We start from the raw sequence: 14818 nt of genomic DNA, 5'->3' as shown, positions 1-14818 counted from the left end.
AATTCATTTGATGGTTCTGGTAAGATAATATGCAGTTTGTCTCAATAAGTAGGCAAAGTCTCCAAATTTTAATGATGCAGTAACAGATAATTCTTCAACTCCCTATCCCATTTATCATACTGATGCTTAGGTAACATTGACTCTGACTTAGAGTTAAGATTATATCTCAGCTATAAGGAAAATGCTTAGTCAGTGTTATTTTAGGATAAGGTAAGTTTGCATTTATTGTGCTTTGTACTGTTTCTAAATATTAGCGGTAGCAAATGTGGTGCCCTCTAGTTGCTATTGGACCGCAACTTCCATTAACCCCAATATTGGAATTGTACTCCAACAACATTTGGAGGCAACATGTTGGCCTTTTAGATGATGATGATGATGATGATGATGATGATGATGATAATGATAATAATGATAATAATGATAATGATGATAATGATGATAATAATAATAATAATAATAATAATAATAATAATAATAATAATAATGTTTTTCAGACTTTATGAAAACAAAGGCGAAGCTGATTTTAGGGAATCTTTACTTCAGCTGTTTAAGTCTATCAATGAAATGATGAGCAGTGCCTCTGAGCAGACTGTTATAGTAAAGGTATGATTTGGAAACAGAGAATAACAAGGTTTTTAATATTATGTACTAAGTGTGTTTGAGATTCATTATTTTGATTTTAATATAATTTAATATAATTAGCATTAAGATCTTTTTCAGAGGCTTAAGGTATTGAATGTATTTTCATATCATGTCCGTGGGACCTCATCATCCCTCAAACCTCACAGCCATGTAAGTGGGGGTTGTCAGGACTGCAGTTGGAGATTGGAAAGGATTAACCTTCCTCTCTGGACTGTCCTGAACAGAAGCAGGACTTCCCGTGGCTTTAATTAATAATAATAAAAAAAACATACTAAAGATTTAGCATAATGTGCAGTTTAGGCAGCTGATTTCAGGAGGGTGTCGCTGGGCTATTGGGTTGGGCTTAGGCTTCATCCTGATGATGAGACAGGAGGAAAACTCTTCAGGAATGTAATTGGCTCCCAATCAGTATCTTGCTCCTGCCTAGGTTTATTCTAGCTCATGCACACCATGCTCAACTGTGTTTTAGTAAAGTGTAAACGCAGCCAGCGTGTCTTTACCAAAGCCATAGAAAAATCTTTAGAAGTATGCATATTACGAGAGGCTTCAATTCCTTGTTCTGCAAAATTATGTTGAGAATCTGTGTGCTAAAGTAGTATTTTGTATTGTGGAATGTCCTTTTGAAGCCTTGTTTAAGTTTCTTTCTTGAAGCAAGAAAAAGATACACCAATAGTGGAATATGGAGTACAACAATAGAACTCTGATGCTCCTGATGCTACTTTCTGATATTGCAGTGGTACAGGTTTGGTTTTGCTGTGCAGTGTGTTTTGCACAGAGGTAGATGCATCAGTTGTGGCCACCCCCCCCCCCTTTAGCACCTTGGCAAAAAAATCCCAACACCAACCCTTATTCACATTTGCTTATTATAGTTTCTAATTTCATTGTATTTTTTTAATTTTCATACCCTACTCCTTAGCCACAAAAGATGCTCTAAACAAGTTGCACAAATAATTAAATCTTTCTACAATAAAAAAATAACCATCTCTCTCCCCCCCCCCTCTCAAACACACATCCCTTCTCCTATGTTGCAGTCTCTCCTCACTTATCTAGGTCCCCACACTGTGGTGATCTTTGAGCAATTGGCGATTTCTGAAATTATAGTTCTATTAATTTAGATCAGCCTAGAAAATACCTTTCCATATTCTGTTACAGAATAGTTAGTCATTTAAATAAATGAGAAATTTGTTTCCTATAATAACTCTGCTTGCGAACTGTGTCATTTTCATTAAAGAATAATTAACTTCACGGTGGTTAAGCTTCTGCCACAATATATAGGATGCCTTGAAAGATACAGAAAATGTTCCATGGTGAGCATGTTGTCTTCACTTAACAGAAGGAAAAATAGGATTTGAGAACTATTTAAATGACTAGATAGCCCCTCACCATTTCATTCTTTTTTTAACACTGGTTTTCTTTATTTTCATGGTACAGAAGAAAAATTTTGAGAAAACAATTGTTACAACAGTAAACAACAAGTAACTTGTCCTAATAAAATTACAGACTTTTATCATGCCATTTATTAAAGTTTCATTTGATTACTCTTTAAGAGATCACACCACATTTCCCCATGAGTGCTGGGAGGATTTCTGCCACAGTCTTAACTATTTATGTATTCAATAAACATTTGCCTTGTGTTATCAAAGGAATATGGATTGCATTTGCCCTTTGCTGCTCTCACCTGGCATGTTAGTTTCTCAGCCAATGCTGTTGACCATACCCTGTTATACCTAGAATCAATGTTCAGACCATCACCGGTTTTCCAACATCTGGCTGTCTCCATATGAGCAGCAGTCAACATGTATCCTTGCCCCAGTTCTTCTTTAAAATTTCTCTAATTTGTTGCTTTTTACGCATACTACATTTCTAAGTTTCCCCCCCCTTGAGTCTTGAAATCCCTCATTTCTTTAGGGAGTAGCATATAATAAGGGCAAACAAAAACCTTTTAATTGACTATATATTTTGAAAATTGGTTTATGCGTTCACCCATTTGTTCATTTTCCATGTGTTTGAATAACTCTAAAGATATTGTTGCCAAATTTGGTACAAAAGTTCCCAAGGTGGGGGGGGGGCGGTGTTGGTTGATGTTTGGACACTGATCACCATTTTGAATCAAGATGGCAGATCAGAAAATTACTTTGGAGTGACTTCTCCCGTTTTATAGCATAGCTTTGGCTGCCTATTGAGTTTTCATCACCAAACTCAGCATGAAAGTTCCAGAGGTGGGTGTGGCAGACTTCATCACCATGTGGATGCCAGACACATTTTGAATCAAGATGGTGGACCAAAATGTCACTTTGATGTGACTCTGCCTGAATTCTGATATAGCTTCCTCTGCCTTGCAAGATGTTGTTGCCAAACTTGGCACAGGGGTACCTGAAGTTGAGGTTAAGCTCTTCATTGATGTTTGGATGCCAGGCATGATTTTGAATCAAGATGGTGGGCCAAACATGACATTGGTGTGATTTCACCAGACTTTTGGCGTGAGAGGTCCAAGCTCACAAATTCCACAATCCATTTTTTAAAATCATAATATTTTTTGGATTCTAAAAATGTCCAGGCAGTGGCAGACCCTCCCTGTTAGTTTCCTATAAAGCAGAACAGGAATTTCATAGGGTCTAAGCATGATACCTAGGAATGATGGAGGACCAAACTTTCATTTATTTGCCTGGTGATAATGGCAAGACATGCCATCCTTAGGTTGATTAAACTCTGTCATTTTTGTTATCATGGAAACAGGGGCACAAACTTTGGCTCTGTGCTGTGCAAATATGTTAGTAATTCTAATTAAAAACGTTAATTTAAGAAGTTAACAAACTGCTTAATTGTCGGTAATTGTTCCTGATGTTGCATTGGTATCTGATGATTGTCATCTGAAATTAATATCCCTGTGCTCATGTATATCAGCATCTGGGAATAGCTAAGATAGTAATGGTGCCACTAATCATGCGGGGTTTCATTTCAGCTACAGCGTGCAAATCAAGTAAGAGGTTTCATTTTCTGCTTAGCTTTCATAAGAATTAGTATTGACCTTTCATAATATTAGCTGGCTTTCTGATTAAACCAGTTTAGAGTCACTCTCTTTCCTTTCCCTTTTCTAACTATATTACAGTTTTAACAAGATGAGAAATACTGTCTGTACTCTGGTCAGAGCTTATTTTGCTTATTTCCCTTTATTTCAGATGCCCTGAAACAATGATTAAATAGGAGACTACAACACAACTCAGCAGTGCTATTCTTTTATTTTAATGACCAGACATATCTAAAGAAATAGGTTATATATATTATATAAAAAATAAAAGACTTAAACCTAGGCCATCAGTTAAAATGAAATCCATATCAGTTTGTTTTATATTGTACCTTTCCATACAGAATTCTGTGGCTGTAACCCAAATACTTACTTTAAATATGCCCAAAGGCTTGTGGGATGTAAAGTGGGGTTTCCCCCCCTTTTCCTCTGAACCGTGACACCCCCCAATACAATATTAGAAACTCTTCTGATTTTAAAATTGTTTACTGAGGAGTCAGGTAATATTTTGCTGATGTTTCACCCCCTGATTTTCAAGGTTTGGATTCCCTCTTGGGAAATTGCTGTTGTCCTGGAACCTATTCCGTTCCTTAATTGAAAATGTTTGCTTCTGATGGCTTTTTATAATTCCTTGATATAGTGTAGCCCCCACTCTCTCCAAATGATCTATTGTAGAGCCTAATAATGCCCAATGTACATAAGTAAAGTGAATATATAAATAAGGAAATACGTGGGGTGTTCTCTAAGCAGCTAGTTCAGCTTTGACACAGCAATTTTTTTACCCATTTAAAAAGCCTTACTTTCATACCACCAATGGAGCATACATTCAATCTAACCGGGAAACAACCACAGTTTGACGTGAAACTCTCAGCCGGCATTACTTATGCCAAAAACAAAACCTATTTGCATTATGAGGTAGCATTAGAGTTGAACTCCCCTTGGCCTGGTCAGTCAGCAGGAATGAATATATTGGTGAAAATATTGACAAGCAAGTCACCCTGAATGAATGCATATACGTACCTCACCCAGATGTAATGATATGCTGTGGCTTTTCACTACAGAAATAAGCCTAAATCAGCTTTGTGCTCCTCCCTCCTCTGGTTCAGTCACAAGGAGTCTGGAAGCTTTCACTTCTGCTTTTGACTAACTGCAGCTTGCCATTTTGCTGACTGTGCCTGATGGGACTTGGAAGTCCAATAACACATGGAGGGCCAAAGGTTCCCCATCCCTGTTGTAATAATAAATTGCTTTGTTATTCATCCAAATGCAGCCGCAGCCTCTTAAGCACCCTCTTTTATCATTTATAATAATAAAAAATAAGCTATACTTGCATTTAGATCACTTTCAGATGTTCTTAAATGCTTAAACTCCATAAATTTAGTGACCTGAATGTCATGTTGTTATAACATTGAGGTTGTGCTGGTTGCCTTCTGGGATTACCTTCCAGCCCTTTGATTTAATAGTTGTAATTCTTGAATCTGCAGAAGAGGAGGGTCTGTCTGTCTGTCTATCTATCATCTATCTATCTATCTATCATCTATCTATCTATCTATCTATCTATCTATCTATCTATCTATCATCTATCTATCTATCTATCTATCTATCTATCTATCTATCTATCTATCATCTATATCTATCTTCATTTGCTTTTGTTAAGTAGATAGCATGGGCCTTCAGTGATGCAAAGTGTTGGCATAGACGCCAGACAGCTGAATATGGTGGCAGGGCTGGGGCATGTCTTCCTTTCCCTTGCCTTGGTTGGAGGTGGCATCATTTAGAGCAGGGGTCAGCAAACTTTTTCAGCAGGGGGCTGGTCCACTGTCCCTCAGACCTTGTGGGGGCTGTACTATATTTTTGGGGGGGAGAAATGAACAATTCCTGTGCCCCACAAATAACCCAGAGATGCATTTTAAATAAAAGCACACATTCTACTCATGTAAAAACACGCTCATTCTTGGACCGTCTGCGGGGCAGATTTAGAAGGCGATTGGGCCAGATCCGGCCCCCAAGCATTAGTTTGCCTACCTATGATCTAGAGGTCTAGCAGTCTTAGAACTTGAGATCTGACTTGCTCAAAGCTATGGCTTTGGTGGCTCTCCCATCATATCGAGTGGAGCAGCAGGATCTATTGCAGTGTTAATGCTGCAAATCTTTCTTCTTACGCTAACATGGAATATATAAAAATAAACCTTATATCACAAAAGCTCCATAAGTTTCCAGTGACCTTTACTTCAAGGAAACCAAGAGATGTGCTGAACACCCTGAAACATCTTATTCCTTGGAATGCTTGTAACAATATTTTGGAAAATTATCACAGCACTTCGCAGAAGACTTAACACAGAAAATAGTTCTTAAGATTTTGGGACTTAAACTAATGTCTGAAGTGACTCTTAGAAGATTAAACAACTAAGAGCAATGGACATCTTCATTCTGAATGTTAACCTAAAATGCAGTTGAGTAGTAAGCCTTTTTACTTATCTTTGAATTTAAAATAAACATTCATTGGCTTAGGTTGTCATAGAGTAGGTTGAGCAATTACTTACTGTACATCTAACAGACATATTTGCAATCGGATGACATACATTCTTTATAACGTAAAAGAGTTATTTAGAGGAAACACAAAGATGGTGGATCAAGGCGTGTTTAGTTATGCTGCGAAAAAACCAGAATGCTTCTCCATCAGTGGAGGGAGATCAGCTATATTTATGGGTTGTGTGAATTTTTTTCATTCTTTGCTAACTAAAATCAGTTTAACAGGCATCATCTAGAGAAATATGTAAATTAATAATTACTTCATGCATTATTCAGTGAAAAGCTTATTTTGTATCATTGATAGCTCTTATCTTATATAAAGATATGCTAATGGATTTAATTAAAATAATTATACTGAATAATGTACCCTGAACTTTACCCTAAAGTAGTTCATATTAATCACCATCCACAGCTATATTTTTAGTCACAAAGACAATTATAAATTTGATGGTTAATGGATAACAAAAACTTAGAGAATGATTAAGTTACTGTAGACATGGCTGCCTTGGCTCTGGTGGGGCACTGTTTCCTGCCATGGAGATATAGGTATAATATGGGTATATTAAATATAATTAGACCTAGGCTCCATCTCAGACAGAAGAAAACACAAGTTATCGTAACCCACATTGGACCTCAACATGCAAGCAAAATATAGACCAAGGTGACCGTCTCTTACTGGTAAAGTTACTCTTGCATCCAACACACACTGCAGAATATAGAAAGGTACAAGATTGTACTGCTAAAGGATCAAGGACTCATCCTCCGAGAAACAAAACTCTGCAAGAAGGCAGGAAATAGGCATCTCGGAAAGTTTGCTCACCAAAGGAAGCGGAAAAGTCAATATAAAAGGAGAGTCACATCTTGTGCAGTAATAATAGAGCAAAAATTGAGCCTTCCTTCCTTAGCTGTCAATATTATGAATGCCAAATATTGGGTACTCTGAAGTTATAGAGAGTCTCAACTGCATATGAGACTCTGCGGGAGCCTGACTTGCCATCCACCATGCATACTTTAGATCAAGTTCCTTCTTTCGACAGACATGTTGCATAGGAGATACCGTATTTTTTGCTCTATAAGACTCACTTTTTCCCTCCTAAAAAGTAAGGGGAAATGTGTGTGCGTCTTATGGAGCGAATGCAGGCTGCGCAGGGTAAATATGGGGTTGTCTGGTAGTGGTGCAGAAAAGGTTGCTTTGTTCCATAGTTGCAGTATGAGAGCACTGTACAAAACACCATAAAGATCTATTTATATAACATTTATTTACTGTCACTCGTGTGTTAGGTGTTGTATAATAAGTTGTATAATATTTTCCCTGATGGTTTAGACTGAGTCTACTGATGCTAAAGGATACAGAAGGAAGAAGATGGGGATTGACAAGAGTATTTTAAGGATAAGAGATGATGAGGTGTGGAAATGGAGTCAAGGCATAGGTTCAGGAAGGCCTTTCCTGAAGGAAGTAGTAGCCTGGTAAATATATGGGAGGAAGGAGACATTTTTTGAAGTATAGGAACCAGGATGGCAGAATGTGCACAACTGAAGATAGGACACTAGCAGATCGACTTAAAAGAAATGGAAAGAGGAAGAAAGAGAATAGTGGAAGAGGAGAGTAAAAGAGAAGAGACAGTTTGGGAATCTTACACATAAACTTTACTTGCTTTATATTAGTCCAGAGATCAAAAGAGAAGGTAATGGAGAAAGTGATCTTGGCAAATTGACTGACGGGTGAAAGCATTGCTGAAAAGAAGGGTACTGGAGTGACCATGGCTCAGAGAAGTGCCAGGCTGAATCCTTGGCAAATAATAATAATAATAATAATAATAATAATAATAATAATAATAATTTTAAAAAAAGTTTGGCAGGGTGCTTGATGTGAATTGTAGTCAAAAGAAACAGAGTGGACTTGAGGATGGATCAGTTGCCACTATTTGCTGGCTCTGTGTGCTGATTACAGTGTTACTCTTCATTTTGGGAACAAGTTCCATATTACTTTTTAGCCTTTTGTTTTAAATGCTTGGCTGGAAATCTGGTGGATTCATGTATTAAGAGAAATGATCTAACTTTGAGAACGTAAGAGCCCATAAGTTCCCAGTTCAAATTTTGTTTCACTCATGATCTCAATTAATCAAATAATTGTATCCCATCTTTGAGCCTCACTGCTTGTAAGAGATACAAGGGTTATTGTAAAAGTTTTTGAGATATCATGAAGCAGTTTGCAGCATTAAAATGCTATAGAGGTAAGGTTTTTTATGTTAGTGGTAATATTGGCTTTTATTTTTTATTTTATTCAACATTAAATTGAGTTGCACATGATTTCAGTTTAGCATTACATTTCAAATCAAATCGTTTATTGCTTAGTTAACAGTCACCACATTTACCATTAAATTGTACATTTATTCTTTTCCATTTTAGGGAGCTGCACTTAAATATTTGCCAACTATTGTGAATGATGTGAAACTTGTTTTTGACCCCAAAGAACTTAGGTAAGAGTCAAAATGTTTGCTATGCTTTTAGCTTTTAGTCCTTGATATATAATTTTTTAACTTGTTTTTGTATGTGTGTAAAGACTATATATGATTGGTATTTTATTGCTGCAGTAGAAATCTGGCACCCAAAATGATTAACTATAATCAGTTCCTGAAGGCATATGGAGCAAACATATTTCACTTTTAGTATACATATTTTTTCAGATAAATGTTGTTGACCTTCACAGGTTATAGATTATACAATGAGAGTCAAAGATGTTTAAAAATGTTGAGCCATCAGAATCTTTAATTTTTTCGTTATGTACCACATTTTAGACTGTAATCATATGCACACTTACTTGGGACTAAACCCTGTTAAGCTCAGCAGGACTTCTGAGTAAATGTGCATTGGTTTTGCACTATTATACACATATTTTTCAGTACAAATGTACTGATGTTTATTTAAATTATTGCTTTATCAAGGACATCTCAGAGCAGATTCTAATATTGCTGTAAAGTTTAACAATTCTTACCATTTCAATATGTTTCCTGCTTGGCAGGGGGTTGGACTCGATGGCCCTTGTGGTCTCTTCCAACTCTATGATTCTATGAATATGCAAGTCTAAATGACTTCTATGAATATAACTTGTATTTTATTTTATTTTATTGGTGTGGGCATTATAACCATAGATGGGTAGAACTAGGAGAGCCCCAAATGGAGTGCGTAAATGATTCCAAAACAGTGGACCAGGGTGGGGTGGATAAAATCATCAAAGCTTGCTTTTTAAATGGAAAAAAAACCCAAATACTTCCCTGGGTGAGATTAATATTTATTTTATAGTGATGTCCAATGCTTGCTTACTCAGAAGTAATTCCCACTAACTTCACTTGCCCTTACACTTAGGCAAGATTATGGCCTTAATGTCTCTGTGTCCATGTATATACAAGTGTGTGTTGCAGCTTACACAATTACTTCGGAGTAAGGCCCAGTGAACTCTTGAGTCTTACTTCTGAGTAGATAAGCATATTGTTACTTCGAGTAATTTATTTATTTACAATCAAGTGGTGTATACATTTTATGACATAAATACTGGTAGGAGCCAAGATCCTCGTGTGAATCAATCAGTTGACCTGAAGAAACCTTTATTTCATTGGATTTTCAAAGAGATTATGGGGCAGGGCTGGAGAAGGGATGAAAAACAGGAATTCCTGTATGGCAGTTGTGTTGGGCGAGAAGGGTATTTCAGTCGTTCTGGGCATAAAACTCCAGTCAGATTAGAAGAGAAATGAAGAGCTATATCCAGCCTGTTCTTAGTTTGTTTTGCTACATAACTGGATAGGAAGACTGTGTGACTTGTAAATGATGAGGTCTCCAGGTCAGAAAAGTTATTTGCCATGGAATTCTTGTTTACACACGTGAGGGCCTAGGGTCATGTTAGACCGCAGTTCGAGGTTGTTATTGTATATTAACATACTTGCTTCCAGTTTGTTTTTAGGAGATGCTGGTATTATTGCCTTAAATTCCATGGTAACAACCTTAGAATCCAAGCAAGCTAGAAGGGTTAAAGCTGGGCATATCTTCAAATTTTTACCTACGTATGTCTTGATATTGCAGTCAAAGTGATTAAGCAGGGTTTGATTAATCACACCTTTTTCGTTAAGTCTGAAGTTTTCCTTTCAACCATGTAAAATAGACTGATACTGCAGCAATCTTAGGAACTGTCTTACCAGAATAAATGATTGCAGAAATTCTGAAATTTATGAAGTGTCTAGTTTCCAGGCTCATCAAGCCATAAAAGTGCACCAAAATGTGTTTTGTGGCTTGAGCTGAGTTGCAAATTAACAAGGAGTTTGGAATAATGCTTTTGTTTTGTTTTCTAAAAAAGCTTTTCAAAACTCCCAAATTCTTTAATTCATTTTACTGAAAAACATTTTACTGAAATTGTTAACTCCTTCATTCTGTTAATTTTCTTTTTGTTTCTCCCCCCCGCCGCAGCAAGCTATTCACAGATTTTATACTGAATGTTCCAATGGGCCGTCTCACAATTCAGAAGCTATATTGTTTGATTGAAATAGTTCACAGTGACCTTTTCACTCAGCATGGTAAGGGGAAAAAAATCACAGAATCTTTAAAGAATCATTAAATTGTCTCATTATTTGCTATCTGTCAGTCTTTGTCAGGGCCAGCTATTCCTTACTGCAGATAGCAGTTGAGGTTGTAGCCAATCATCCACAACCTTTATTGCAAGTGCAAATGTGTATATATTTGTAGAGTAAAAGTTATAGAACTATCAGGTTGGTCCACATGTAAAGTGATGCTTAGCTTGGCTGTCCTTAGGCTCACATCCTTCTTCCCGTTTCCTATCTATTTCTTTAATCAGTTGTCTCATAGCCAAACTGGGCAAAGTATGGTTTGCCTTCAAATCCGACATGAAAACCATATTTGGGTTTGTGGCATCCCATACTTAAATTATACATTTACAAAGAAATTTACACACTACAAAGTTACACTACACTACATTTACACACTACAAAGAAACCGTGGAGGAATGAAGTGGTATGTTTGCTAAGCACTTCAGGGATAAAAGCTGCTCTGGCCAAGATAATGGGTCAGTTTGCAGATGTGTCCATAACCTAGTGTTGTATTGTTAGATGAGTTACGTTCTTGGATAAATATGGCCTTCTTTTGTATGCTTTATCCTTGTCCCTCTTGCCTTACACATGGAGCAGGCAGGAATTGATTAGCTACACCCTATTTGCGAGAAGTGTGGTCTCAACAGCCCTTTCGGAAGTTACTTGTTTTAAAAATAGATAAACTCATACCTTTCTGCCTGACAGTAGGAGGCTGCCAGTGAAAAAAGGCAACACAGTGGTGACTTAGGCAAGTTCAGGATGGGACAAAAGATGGAAAATGTCCACTTCCCAGACGTTTGATGTTGCTGCTGTAGCTGTTTTCAGCACTTGTCAGACTGCTTCTGAAAATTATTTGGACCAGGAAGATTGTAATAACTATTGGCTGCTTGTAAACATTCCCTTTCTGAGCAAGGTGCTCAAAGCAGGTGGTTGCTCTGCAACTCCCAAGATCTTGTGGAGGATTATCTACTTTCAATTCAATCTGGATTTAAGCTTAGTTTTTGGTGCTGAAGCTGTTTTTGTTGCCCCAAGGAATGGCCTCTGCCAGAAAAAGAACAGGGGAAGCACAAGCCCGCTAATCTTCTCTGTGGGTTTCAGTATCGTCAGCCATGGTATTCCCTTTTTTAATTTACAAGCATATATTCCCTTGACTGTGTAGAAACCACTACCTTTATTTGGGCCAGCTCTTTTTGCTTCAAAACTCTGAGATGCATAGTCACTTGAATTTGCTATGAGAGGCAATGCCTGGTGATTCTTTTCAGTGTTCCTGGGGGGTGCAGTGCTGTACCTAATGCTACACTTTGCTTGTGCAGTATGATTGCACTACACAGTCCAACAAATACTGTTCTTTTCCATTGGTGACTCAAGCTGAGTTCTTGAGTACATTTCATTGAATTTAAGGTACATTGAGTCATGCATGCTTTCAGGCTGTTAGTGATTTTGAGGACCCATAAAACTATTTTTTATGGTTTAATGAAATCCTACACTAGGTTTTCAGTTTCAACGTTTTCTTTTTGTGTAAAACGTATATGGATATCTAGCTATAGGTAAGAATAAACTGCCACTCTCTGACATAAGTTATGACAACGTAATAGTACAAAGCCTCTCTCTTTTTCTGTTTTTGTGCAATTCTTTCTCCCTATAATTTCTTGTTTATAGTACCACGTATAAACTATGTGGAGGCAGATAGCTGAAGTTCAGTATTCGCTGTGACCTGCCACAGTGAATACATTTTTTTATAAAGCTTATGATCATGCCAGCAAAGCTTCTGGATTTGTATTGACACCCCAAAATTACCAATGTAATAATAGTAATAATGAACACATTTTGGTAATTGAGTGTTCAGAGAGATGAACGTTGTGGTTATATGGGCAGGGGCTTTAATATGGATTACATACATTGAATTATCGATTGTTCCCACACCCTGTAACTTCTATGTGTCTGGTTGTGGAAAAGGTCAAAACGGAACTAAGCGTCTGAAAGTTTCGTAAAAGATTTTTCTCTTCTTCACTGTGGACTTTACTTAGAGGTGAAGTCAGCATATTTGAAAAATGAATCAAGTGGAGCTGGTGACCGGAACACAGGTTAGGACTGTGATAAATAGGCTTCCTTGATGTTGAAAGATGTGCAAGCCACAAATACCCCTACCAATGTCAGCTTAAAACTTAGTATTCTGCTTGGATGTAGTACGCTGTGAAATTATAAATGGCAGTATGTTTGTCTTCCAGTTTCAACAGAATTCTTAATTCTTTTAAAAATTGCATTTCAATTATGCTCAGATACTTGGGAAGATGCCTCAGTAAAAATACCTCCCTCCACTCCAAAAAAGAAAATTAAAAAAGGAACTTCTATCTAAAATGTTCATACTGGGAGGACCGTTTGGAATGATTTTATGATGATGATGATGATGATGATTATGAATACGGTTTTATGGTATTGGAACTATGACAATATTTCCTGTATTTTGAATTTTCTAGATTATTTGTTGCATTCTTGGTGAGTTCTGGGCACAAGGCTTGTAGGGAAAAGAGGCAGTCTCCAGTCTGTGTTGAGCACAGAACATGCAGGACCTCAGATAGCTCCCATGGGTTCTGCTAAGTCAGCTACAAGTTATTGCAGGGGACTCATCCTTTTTAGTAAGAGCATGGAAACAGAGTTGTGTCTTTTAGGTAGGAAGGCCCTGAATAAGGTACGGTATGCAAAGTCCCTTGGTTGGTCAGTCATGACAATTCTATATTATGGAGATCTAGACCTAGATTGGTAAAATGATAAATTGCCTTATCCTGTACTGTTGTTAGAAACCTTTATCCTAAATATGCACTTAGGGTGAATCAATCGATTAATGGTCTCTAGTCAAGATAGACATATCTTAGAGCTCGTCAGAAAAATTCCCTGTAAGATCTCCTGTACCAGTTAAACATGCTCAGTCCCCCTGATTAAATTCTAATCTTCATGTCTGCCTTTGAGCCTATGAGTAAGTATCTTATGTAGAGTGCTCACTGACTAGTGGATCCCAGTTGGATCCACTAGTCATTATGGTGTGACCCACGGGACACGGGTTGCGCTGTGGGTTAAGCCACAGAGCCTAGGACTTGCCGATCAGAAGGTTGGCGGTTCGAATCCCCACGATGGGGTGAGCTCCCGTTGCTTGGTCCCTGCTCCTGCCATCCTAGCAGTTCGAAAGCATGTCAAAGTGCAGATAGATAAATAGGTACTGCTCCGGCGGGAAGGTAAACCAGAAGCGGCTTAGTCTTGCTGGCCACATGACCTGGAAGCTGTACACCGGCTCCGTTGGCCAATAAAGCGAGATGAGTGCCACAACCCCAGAGTCGGTCACGACTAGACCTAATGATCAGGGGTCCCTTTACCTTTACCTTGGTTGCACCTAGCTTATTATGTGTCTGAATCTTTATTTGGCCGTCAGGTTGCAACTAAGCAGATGCACATGGACAGTGTTTTCAGATTACTAAAAATCCAAGCATTTGAAAATTACTTGTCCATAAAAGACTGGAGAACAAGCTCTTGCTGTTTTAGTCCTCATTAAAAATGTTCATATATTTTAGCGTGCTCTTGATGGCAGAGGAACATTCAACATGGTTCAGTGGGTCACACGTTTAACATGGCTAGCAAAATATTAGACCCCCTTAGAAGATGATGTTCATAAAGTGTTTTAAGTTCAGATTCATCAGAGTGCTTACATTTTGCTTTAACATGGCTGTGTTGCTCTGAACAGTTTTGCTTAGTTAATGGTGCCCTGCTGAGCATCTGTTTAAAAAAGATTAATACTTTATTCTTGCACATGTTCACCTGACATTAATCATCTTGGGTTAGATCTGTGCAGCAGAAGATGAACAGATGCTGAAGTATTGTTGCTTGTGGTTACTGTCTCATACTTATGAGCTGTCTTCAGCCTTTGTATTGTGAACAAGTGCATAATCCTATAGGCAACAGATTTTTTTCAAGGTCACTCATTAATCATTGTAGTGACGTGCATATGACTATAGTTTGGGGATGTACCATTTCT

The 14818-nt window shown here is 37.7% G+C and overlaps 1 protein-coding gene across 4 annotated transcripts in view; it reads left to right on the top strand.

Moving 5' to 3' along the window:
• Positions 1-14818, top strand: part of DOCK1 (dedicator of cytokinesis 1) — a 371865-nt gene that overhangs the window by 102467 nt on the left and 254580 nt on the right. For all 4 annotated transcript variants that reach the window (XM_083740981.1, XM_083740979.1, XM_083740982.1 and 1 more), the window contains exons 23-25: positions 495-603; positions 8609-8679; positions 10658-10764. In XM_083740981.1, coding sequence (XP_083597107.1) covers positions 495-603; positions 8609-8679; positions 10658-10764 — 287 coding nt within the window. The remainder of the gene's footprint in view (positions 1-494; positions 604-8608; positions 8680-10657; positions 10765-14818) is intronic.

Source organism: Podarcis gaigeae, assembly GCF_964106915.1.
Source record: "Podarcis gaigeae genome assembly, chromosome: 5".
In the NCBI taxonomy this organism is placed as follows: domain Eukaryota; kingdom Metazoa; phylum Chordata; class Lepidosauria; order Squamata; family Lacertidae; genus Podarcis; species Podarcis gaigeae.
Note: the sequence above shows the minus strand (reverse complement) of the source record. Positions and strands in the feature narration are given on the sequence as shown.